This window comes from Mytilus trossulus, chromosome 1 (assembly GCF_036588685.1).
Source record: "Mytilus trossulus isolate FHL-02 chromosome 1, PNRI_Mtr1.1.1.hap1, whole genome shotgun sequence".
Taxonomy (NCBI): domain Eukaryota; kingdom Metazoa; phylum Mollusca; class Bivalvia; order Mytilida; family Mytilidae; genus Mytilus; species Mytilus trossulus.
The window spans coordinates 93,557,633-93,569,072 of NC_086373.1; the positions used below are offsets into that span (position 1 = coordinate 93,557,633).

The following is an 11,440-nucleotide window of genomic DNA, read 5'->3' on the forward strand; positions in this document are numbered from 1 at the left end:
TTAATTGGTGTTCATTGATCAACTGCCAAGCAGTTAGTTATTTGATTTAAGTATTTTATAAGGAAAAGTAATAAATGATTTAACATACTACTTGTTACATAATTTACTAATCATTCTCAGTGTTTGGTATAACTCTAGGAAACAACTGTACAGAACTTTCTTTTGATTGAAATATAAGATAAGTGTTAAATTTACACAGGTTAAATTATAAAAGAATCTAAAAGAAACCTATCATTCCTGCACCAAATACAGCTGAATTATCTTTTACTTATTGTATCTGTGAAACACAGATGTGTACACCTCACAAGCATTCCATTTACAAAATATAGTCACTCTATCTGAGAAATAGTTAAAACCTAACATTGTACCATGAACCATGAAAAGGAGGTCAAGGTCAGATGAAACCCTCCAGACAAACGTATGCTTTACAATCCTTCCTTACACCAAACATTAAATATGGTTGACCTTTTGCTAAAAGTAACTGAGATACAAACCAAACAACAAAAACTTAACATTGACCTTTTAAAATTAAAAATGGAAATGGGGAATAGATCAGACACAAAAATTAGACCAAAGTGCAGATAACAGTCGAAGGCCACAAATTTACTATGAAAGTGAGGTCAAGGTCAGAAGAAATCTGCTAGTCCGAAATGAACACCTTACAATAATTTCTTTTCAGAAAATATTGTTGACCCAATTCTTAAAGTAAATAAGATACGTACTTGACCATGAAACTGAACCTTCATGCATGAAATGAGGTCAAGGTCAAGTGAACCCTGTTTCATTGACATATAGACCTTGCAAGGATAATATACCAAATTGAGTTGTCCTATTACTCATAATAACTGAGTTATTTCTAATGGAAAAAAAGATTTAATTATGGTCCATCACTGAACTATGAAGTAAAGTCAAGTTATGGACTACGGATATATAACAGATCAAAATCAAATTAGAAACACTTGTCAAGTTGATTGTTGAATGTAATATCTTTGTTTTATATTATTACGAGAATTAGGTCTGTATCTTTTTTTTTTAGTTTGACTCTTTATATAAATTCCTGTTTGTTGTTGATGGTTGGCTGCTTAATGTCCAGTGGCAAATCAAATGCATATTCAGGACCAAACATGTTAATGTGATATGAATATATACCATATGCTTTTTACTAGACAAACACTCTCAGAAGGAAAACTAACTATGTTACAGTCTACATAAAAAACACATAATCATGTCCTAGAACATTCCACCTTTGTTTCACTATTAGATGTTGCATGCTTAGAGGAGAGGAGATAATGGATAAGGTTTGGTACCATTAAAACGTTTAATCTCGATTCAAATGTTTGCACCTGTCCTAAGTCATGAATCTGACGTACAGTAGTTGCTGTTGGTTTATGTAATTTATACATGTTTCTTGTTTCTCGTTTTTTATATAGATTAGACTGTTGGTTTTCCTGTTTGAATGGTTTTACACTAGTAATGTTGGTGCTCTTTTTAGCTTTTTGTTTGGTGTGAGCCAAGGCTCAATATTGAAGGCTGTACATTGACCTATAATTGTTTACTTTTATAAACTGTTATTTGGATGGACAGTTGTCTTATTGGCACTCACACCTCATTTTCCTATATCTAATACCAATTTTCATTTTTTTTTTGTCTGACCAGCACAATGAGATCATGGAAGCAGTTTATTGTTGCCATTATACCTTTGAGTTGCTGTCTCATTGATGGATATCTGACCAACATCTTCTTTGATTCATAAATATTTACAAGAAAGATTGCAGTAACTGATAACAACCTTTAATTTCGTAATGTACATTGTACTTATATAGAGATTTAATCTTCTTTCACTCAATGGTTGACTGCTGTATTTCCAAGTATATTTCATAATCATAAATGTTTAGGAAGAAGAAAAAAAAACAATCTTGGAAAATGTATTAATGGGAATAAAACATTTGAAGCAACATTATTCATTTAATATGAATACAACCAATAGAAACTGTCAACTTAAATTTAATCATATCATCAAAAAAAAAAATCTTTATTCAGCTTCAGTTCATTATATTCAGTTTTGATCATTCTTATCATCATACTTTTTATACTGAAATAACTCAACATTTGGTAAAGTTGACCCAAAATAATTAATTCTTCTAAACAAAGGAAACAAATCAGCAATTTCCTTCTCCATATAAAAATCTTATTTTTTGGTTTTACTGTCATTTTTCATTTTATCAACCCATATAAACACATCACATCTAGCTTCAGGGTTACTACTATGACCTTCAGGTCTGTTGCATACAAAGAATTGTTTCCCTTTGTTTGGACCATCCTTCTTCACTGTCCTTAGTACACAGGCTTCTTTGTGTCCTTTACACAGGGGTGCAGTAGGAGGACCTTTCAGCAATTGTTTCCATGCCATGGCTGATGAACCACTTGACACAGTCTTTGTTTCTGTTTTTGTAGTATTGTCATTGGCCATTATAGGATTTATCTCCCCCTTTGTGAAATCTTCGGGATTTTTCTCCTGTGAAGTATCCTTACTACTTCTTTTGTCTTTAGTATGAACACTTGACTTTGGAATGGAGAAGAAGTTTTTTAAACTGGCTTGTTTTGATTGACTACCAAGATCATTCTTCTTTCTTTTAGCAGATGGTAACTTACTATCGTTAGAATTTTCTCGCTTAAAACTGTTTTTGTTGTTTGAAATAATTTTTTGTTTTTCTTCCTGTGAGCTTGAAAACCCATCCTCCTCTTCAGATTCCTTAATTGTTGATGGCTGGCTGTCAGAACGCTTTACAAAAAAGGATGAGAGTTTCTGCTGCTTGCCTAAAAACTCTGGCATAGATTTTGAACACAATGATGGACATTTTAGGGATGGAATGAAATTTCCATGAAAAACAGCTTTACATGGACAGTGATCAGATCCTTCAACTTCTGGCATAACAACACAATCTGTAGAATCACATACTAAGCCAATATCAGTGAATATGTAATCTAACCTCCTTCCATAGTTTGTTGCTCTTGCTCCTGTTAGGGAGCACCAATTTGTGTAAGCTTCTTTTTTGTCTGGATATAGATATCTAAGTGTATCAGAAAAACAACCACCTTTTGCTGTACTTGTAACAGCTTGGAAGCCTTCAATGGTGTGAAAGTCCTGAATTTCTGGATCTTTGTCCTGGTCCCAAAGAAACTGATTCAACCATATTCTGCTTGGCTTTCTTATGAAACACTATGAAAAAGTATTTTTAAATATCATTATAAAAAAGTCTGAAACAAAACAGGATATAGATTACAGATTTAACCAGCCACATTTGTGTGTCTGTCCAAAGTCAGGAGCCTCTGGTCGATGTAAGTCTTGAAGGCCCATTGGTGGCTGTTGCCTGCTCTTTTGTTGGTTTGTTGTCTCTTTGACATATTCCTAAATTCCATTCTCAATTTAAGATACGGATAATCCTTAAAAAATGTATGATTTTTTTTAAAAATGGTAACATTTTACCTTAGTGTGAAAACAAATTGCAATATGAATAAATTATGTCTAAATTACATGTCAAAGTAAAGAAATTGTTGGTCAATACTGATTTTCTTTCCTACTTTTCCCTTTTAAACAACAGACAGGTATAAAGGAGAAAATAAAAAGGTCTATTTATGAACTTTAAACTTTGTTTTGAACAATTTTTAAGAAGTTTAGGCCAATCATATGATACATAAATGTGTTTTTAAGCATCAGATGCTGTATATACACATAAATGACATCACTTCAAATAAAAAAAAAAACTTCCTACCTCATCATCTGGATCACAGTGGTCTATTTCTTTGTGTGTTGTGTTTATATCTCCTAAAACTATCACATGGCTGAAAAATAGAAAGAAAACATATGCTTTTGTTCTTGCTTCTTGAAACCCCTAACAAGGTAAAACTGCAATGATCAGAAGTTTGCAATTTCATTATATGTTTTTCTTTAAGTTCCCATTTCTGGTTTCAAACAGGCTCTTTTTTACATATAATATCAATATAGAACTAGAGGCTCTAAAGAGCCTGTGTCGCTCACCTTGGTCTATGTGAATATTAAACAAAGGAAGCAGATTGCAAATTGACTACAAAGGTCAATAACTCCTACAGGGGTCAATTGACCATTTCGTTCATGTTGACTTATTCGTAGATCTTACTTTGCTGAACATTATTGCTGTTTACAGTTTACCTAAATCTATAATAATATTCAATATAATAACCAAAAACAGCAAAATTTCCTTAAAATTACCAATTCAGGGGCCACAACCCAAAAACAGGTTGTCCAATTCATCTGAAAATTTCAGGGCAGATAGATCTTGACCTGATTAACAATTTTACTTCATGTCAGATTTTCTCTAAATTATTTGGTTTTTGAGTTATAAGCCAAAAACTGCATTTTACCCCTATGTTCTATTTTTAGCCGTGGCGGCCATCTTGGTTTGATGGCCAGGTCACCAGACACATTTTTTAAACAAGAAACCCCAAAGATGATAGTGGCCAAGTTTGGATCAATTTGGCACAGCAGTTTCAGAGAAGAAGATTTTAGTAAAAGATATATAAAATTTACGAAAAATGGTTAAAAATTGACTTTAAAGGGCAATAACTCCTAAAGAGGTCAACTGACCATTTTGGTCATGTTGACTTTTTTGTAAATCTGACCTTGCTGAACATTATTGCTGTTTACAGTTTACCTATATCTATAATAATATTCAATATAATAACCAAAAACAGCAAAATTTCCTTAAAATTACCAATTCAGGGGCCGCAACCCAAAAACAAGTTGTCCAATTCATCTGAAAATTTCAGGGCAGATAGATCTTCACCTGATTAACAATTTTACCCATGTCAGATTTGCTCTAAATGCTTTGGTTTTTGAGTTATAGGCCAAAAACTGCATTTTACCCCTATGTTCTATTTATAGCCATGGCGGTCATCTTGGTTAGTTGGCGGGGTCACCGGACACAATTTTAAACTAGATACCCCAATGATGATTGTGGCCAAGTTTCAAATAATTTGGCCCAGCAGGTTCAGAGGAGAAGATTTTTCTAAAAGATTACTAAGATTTACGAAAAATGGTTAAAAATTGACTATAAAGGCCAATAACTCCTAAAGTGGTCAACTGATCATTTTGGTCATGTTGACTTATTTGTAGATCTTGCTTTGCTGAACATTATTGCTTTTTACAGTTTATCTCTATCTAAAATAATATTCAAGATAATAACCAAAAACAACAAAATTTCCTTAAAATTACCAATTCAGGGGCAGCAACCTAACCACGGAATGTCAGATTCATCTGAAAATTTCAAGGCAGATAGATCTTAACCTGATTAACAATATTACTCCATGTCAGATTTGCCCTAAATGCTTTGGTTTTTGAGTTATAAGCCAAAAACTGCATTTTACCCCTATGTTCTATTTATAGCCATGGCGGCCATCTTGGTTAGTTGGCGGGTCACCGGACACAATTTTTAAACTAGATACCCCAATGATGATTGTGGCCAAGTTTGGTTAAATTTGGCCTAGTAGTTTCAGAGGAGAAGATTTTTGTAAAAGTTAACGCCGGACGCAGGACGACGACGACGACGGACGAAGACGGACGCCGGACGCCAAGTGATGAGAAAAGCTCACTTGGCCCTTTGGGCCAGGTGAGCTAAAAACAGGTCATTTCAGGACATTCTGTAAATGATTTTTTATAAAACTGGTCAAACAAATTTTATAGTTTTTCCTAAATCAATATTAGAATATTTTTTTTCTAAATATTTTAATTGAAGCAGTCAAACATTTAGAAATCCAACCACCAAAACAAACTTTCCTCAAGACCCCAAGAAATATCAAACAATATGTCTCGTTAATCCCAAGTCAACATATAATAAAATTAGTTAACCTACTACATGTAATGTAATTATAAGCTTCCAGGTGGAATATCCAGCACATTCAAACAAAACCAAGATAATATTTATAACAGAGGTGTTGTTCATTTAGACAAACTTTTATGGCAGATTATCTTCTTTACCTATGATAACAATTTACACCTCAACCATCAGATAGCTTATATAAAACTAACATGTTTTTTCAATGATAATAAGTATTGTGCATCCTTATCTGTCTATTTTTTTTCAATAATTTATTTGTATGTTTTGTATCTTAACTTTTATATATAGTATACAAATTTCCATGAAAAATTAAGCAGAACAATGTTCTTTATCATCCATGTCCTCTTCCCAATATATTTTTTTAAATCTGCCTCTTTATTAAATGAGCTATAGAAATACTGGTACCTTCCACTATTAAGAAGGGCTTCAGCTCTCATCTGGAGTAGTGCATAAAATCTTAGCTGATAAACTTGGCGATCTTCTCTCTCTGGGTCAACACGTGGACAGTAGACATTAATAATGGCGAGATCTCCTTCATCTCCATTCTTTTTTCTGAAACATGAAAACTCAAGCTATGGTACCAAAATACTATATTTTTATTATTGTTTCTGTTACTGGAATGACAGAAAGAGAATTGGATTTGCTTGCTTCCATGGGTCATGACATTATGAGATAATTTTGTAATGAAAATTTTAACTTCAACATTTGCTTACATCATTATTCTTTGCTTTTTATTCATGTTTTTGTCTTATTGGCAATTATACCACATCTGCTAATAGATTAAATTATTTATTCTGAATCCAAGCTACATGTACAAGGATCTGAAAACTCTCTGTTCTATTTTCTGTTAGACCTTAGGATTTTTTGGTTTTACAGTATTCATACACACCTTTAAAAAAATTTTAGGTATATCTGTGTCATGCAGGCCGTCATACTGACCTTATTTTGTGCTGAGTTATGATGGTTCTTCCTTCTGCATCTAGTGATTCCAGCTCATCTTCTGTAAAATCGTGAATGTTGCCATAGCAACCAACAACATTTTCATTTTTCATTGATAAAGATGAATGCAAGCCTTCCTCTGACTTATAAGGTGAAGCTGAGTCCCTGCAGAATGTAGCAACACCTAGAAAATATTAACAGACATATTAATGAATATAAAAAATATGGGTGAGATCAATGATAGAAATGATCATAAAGATGATAGTGTACCCATATGATACAGTGAACAGGAACCAAATGGGGGAGATGATTAATAATTTAAATGACCTTAAGTTACAACTCCATTAGTTCAAAATTTCTGTTCCATACTTTATGGTACACAATGTTGCTCAAGATGATGATGATGGATGACTGTTCAAAGTCAAGTGGCAAATTAAATGGATATTCAGGACAAGAACATGATACTGTCATATCAATATGAACATGGCTTTGTGCTTGACTGATATGCTTAACTAGATTTGTGACAACTAGCTTACAAGGTAACGGTCTGCAAAAAGATATGTCACCCCATCTGGACATATAATTTTAAATCTGCACCAACTAGGCAAAGACTCTCTTTGCTTTTACTCCAAATGCTGCAAGCTTGGTAGAAAAGCAGCAAATACCAATTTTCATGTCTTTGCTGTTGCCAGAGATCCAACCCTCAAACTCTTGCACTCGAGGCAATCACTCTATCACAAGACCACACCACGGTTCTATATCAAAAATCATCATATACACCTATTACTCTCAAGGACAGTGTTGTGTGTACTACAGCTTCTCACCTGAGTATCCACTTCTCTTTCTAGAAAAACTGAAATAGGAATTATATCCTTCAACAATGGCCGTTGGTTCATCTAACTGATCACCTACAAAATATTCAAACTTAACTTTTAATAGTCATGTAAATGATTATTGTAAATTCAAAAAATTAATGTGTGCATTTATTATTGTGGATCACTAAATCTGATAAAAATTTGAGATTTTATCAATGTGATCGGAAAAAAATTGTGAAGGAAAACCACTACTGAAATTATGTATGCAACATTTTATTAGTGCAACCTGGATACTGTTGCATTTTTAGCATTAAAAAATATTCCAATGATTACTTACATATTTATCTAACTCAAAAACTGATAAACTCAATTCAATTTAAGAAATTACTTTAATTGTGTTTGTGATTGTAAAAGAAAGGCTATAGGGTTAGTTGCAATGATATACATATCCCATCTTGCTCCCTTTCTCCTCTTAACAGCAAATTAGCAAGTACTAGCTTACTTTACTTAGAAATAAAATCTTTAAAATGAGAAATAGTCTTCTGAAACATACATTGTAGGTACAAATTCAGAAAATTGTGTTGAACTATTATTCCAAGTTATAAGTTCACCCATAATGTCAATATGCAAAAGCTAAGATCTAAAGGACTAATTAAAAGGACTATTGGTCTGAGGTCTACAGCTTAGTCTCTGAGCTTAAAGAATAATTCTGATGAGCAATAAAAGTTGCAAAAGCTTTGTCTTGAAAAAAAATAAATATTGTTTTATAGCCTTTAATTCTATTAAAAAACATAGGACTTTTCTGATGGATCATGGAAACACAATATATATCATCTGTTGCATCGTTTTTTTAATTACCTAATGTACATAGTCCTGACATCTGACCATTTTATTCATTACAATCTAGACATATATTATGATGCATTTTTACCAACTGGTCAGTTACTACAAAGTTGTTCAGGATGACCATTAAGCACATAATTCATAAACATGTTTATAATTGTATTCATTTATTTTCTAGGGAATCACTGAAGCATGACTGGAGTTGTCCCCACTTTTAGGTCAGTCAGCAGGCCCCCCTTAGGAAAGGTTCTGTATCCACCACTGTTTTCTGTGTCAATTTTCAAGGCTTAAGGGAAAACAGAATGTTCATGGATTTTTTTGTGGTTTTGACAAATGCTGCATACAAATATTGCTGTACACTAAAAAAGCTGTACTTATCACCACAAAATCAACAGAAATAATAATAAATCCACAATATTATGGTCAGTAAAGCTTTAGTTTCTGATACAGAAGGTATATGCAGAAGATGAATAAAAAGTATAAAATGATATTATTGGAAAAAGTTGGGTAAAGAATTTATAGTTTAAACATGGATCTTTTCGAATTTAAGAGGAAACCAATATCTGGGCAAGTAATATTTTTTGAAACACAGAATGTATTTATCATATATTTTGTGTCATGTCTTAAAACTTCTGCTTCTGCCAGATAATTGTGAGAAAAGGCCACTTCACAGTTTATTGCAGCCTTATTGAATATGGGCAGATTTTTTTAAAGTGGTAGAAATAGAATCAAGTTCAGGACTTCTATAATGTTTCCTAGCAACTGTTCTGTTTCAATGATGATTTCCCATATTTTTCAACCCATTTTTACCTCCATTATAAAAATCTTCCCACTAATAAAAATTGCTGCAATAACTATGAAAGTGCTCATTTACAAACTGATTATACTGCCATGGATTTGGTGCACATATTAAATTTTTCAGATTAACTTGTATGTACAGTGTATCACTAAAGTTTATGTAGACCCTATGGCTAAAATGGTTGCATCTTCAACTCAAAATTTACTCTGAGAACAGACAAACCTGAGACAAACCTGTGCATCTGGAAAAGTTTTAAGGCATAACATGCCCTAGTTAAATATATTTCAAATTTGTTTCATGTTTTAGGAAATCAAAATTTTAACAGGATTTTTTTAAAGCATGGCATGCCCTATAGATAAATAAAATTCAAATGCATTGTATGTTTTAGAAAATTGAAACTGAACTGGATTTTGCAGTGCACTTTTTTTTTTTTCGTCCCTGCAGAAAATGATAAAATAAACAATTAAACAGTTGAGTTTCGCTTGATATGGTTCACTCAGATAAACAGTTTAAACCACCAATTATTGTCAAGTATCTATCGTCCATCTATTGTCCGTGTCAATTAATACAGCTCACTTCAAATATTGCCTGTGGGGAAGTTCTCAAACCTCTTTCCCCAACACAGTTTATTTTGGGAATCCGGGTCCATCCGCCCTGATTCTGGTTCGCCCTAGTACCTGTTCGCCCTGAGTTCGTTCGCCCTGATTTTATTTTTTAGTATATAGTGTTGCGTTGTGTGTATATAATTGAATGTGTTGAAGTCGGTCTACAATTTGAACGAATATTTATGATGTATCATGTTGTTTATAGCTAGCTGCTACTAGGACTAGGTTATAAGTTTCTGCATGTACATTCACTATTAAAATGAATTACTATTAGTAAAACAAATAGCAAAAACACAGTCACACTGCTGTACATTGATCGCTCGTCATCAGTGTTTTTACCCATCCAAGCTGACTATTTTATTTGAGAAAAATGTAATTTTCATTATTAATCCATCAAAGACAATTCATATAACAATCAGTGCTATCAACGATTTCAAATGATACCCTATCAGCAATCAAAATTCAATCAACAGTAATTAAAAGTAATTATAAAATAAAGTGTAACAATGCAGCCAAGAATTTTATTTAATTAATATAAATTTGGCAAATATTCTGTATTTAACTTTTAATCGATATACATGTACATAAATTTCAATATATATTTTTTTAAATTTCGTTTATTAATGTAACATATATACATATCATAAATGAATATAGGGCGAACGAACCCAGGGCGAACGGACTATCAGGGCGAACAAACTCAGTGCGAACGAACCTAGGGCGAACATGTAATCAGGGCGAACGATCCCGATACCTTATTTAGGCACTTTCTGGAAGAATGAAAAAAAAGTGCACTGCAAAATCCTATTAAAATTTTGTTTTCCTAAAACATGAACCATATATATTTGAAATTTATTTATCTAGGGCATGCTATGCCTTAAAACATTTCCAGATGCACATGTTTGTCTGTACTCTGAGTAAATTTTAAGGTGAAAAATATTCATTATTAAATCTATCAAATAAAGCGACACTAACGAGTGACTTTTGTTTCTTGTAAACATATTATATCAGCGTCTAAGGAATCAAACAGTTCTTTTAAATCTCTTTTAGCTGCTCTAATTCCATTTATATTCCATGTCAAAATCTTCATTTTCGACAATGTGAAAGTACAAAACGAAAATAGACACAGAATTTTCAGATGTACCGAAGAATTTCATTGGATAATTGGATAGTTTAGTCTAAATCACAAAACCTTCTTCCGTTGTGGAAAAATAGTTATCCGGAACTACCTGCTGTACTGTATGTGTTAGTTTAAACATATTTATTTATAGTAGATTTGGAAACAAGTTTAGGCAACTTATATTAATCCCTTCCCACTTTGCGTTTGCGAGTGCTGTCTTTTAGCGGTATTAGCCTACTCTTTAACGTGCAAGAGATATGGCTCTCTCTTTTAAACACCCTTCCAACGGACTATCATCGTTTCCTTAAGACCGTAATTGCAAATGGTGTCAAGGGAGAGTCGAAAATTGAGTTCCTGAAATGTCCATCCCGAACGGGAATAACGGGAATCGAACCAGGAACCTTTATGTTGGTATCCGATGCACAAACTACACCACGGCCAGTGGG

At 32.9% G+C, this 11,440-nt stretch overlaps 1 protein-coding gene across 2 annotated transcripts; it reads right to left on the reverse strand.

Annotated features, from left to right (window-relative positions):
* Positions 1 to 1,775: 1,775 nt before the first annotated feature.
* LOC134691174 (DNA-(apurinic or apyrimidinic site) endonuclease 2-like) lies at positions 1,776 to 11,039 on the reverse strand. Of its 2 annotated transcripts, XM_063551493.1 has the most exons (6): positions 10,850 to 11,039; positions 7,637 to 7,720; positions 6,813 to 6,996; positions 6,279 to 6,425; positions 3,774 to 3,843; positions 1,776 to 3,220 (listed from the first exon to the last, which is right to left on the reverse strand). In XM_063551493.1, exons 1-6 carry the CDS (start codon positions 10,962 to 10,964, stop codon positions 2,189 to 2,191), a joined length of 1,632 nt encoding a protein of 543 aa, XP_063407563.1. In that variant the 5' UTR covers positions 10,965 to 11,039; the 3' UTR covers positions 1,776 to 2,188. The 2 variants fall into 2 exon arrangements, with proteins under 2 accessions (XP_063407563.1, XP_063407572.1); XM_063551502.1 differs by lacking the exon at positions 10,850 to 11,039 and having other exon boundaries at positions 7,593 to 7,720.
* Between the last annotated feature and the right edge of the window lie 401 nt (positions 11,040 to 11,440).

Coding starts and splice junctions, on each gene's coding strand:
- LOC134691174 (XM_063551493.1), bottom strand. CDS start 10,964: ATGAAGATTTTGACATGGAATATAAATGGAATTAGAGCAGCTAAAAGA. Junction 7,721..10,849: donor ACAAGAAACAAAAGTCACTC/GTTAGTGTCGCT, acceptor AATATTTTGTAG/GTGATCAGTTAGATGAACCA. Junction 6,426..6,812: donor ATAACTCAGCACAAAATAAG/GTCAGTATGACG, acceptor TTCATGTTTCAG/AAAAAAGAATGGAGATGAAG.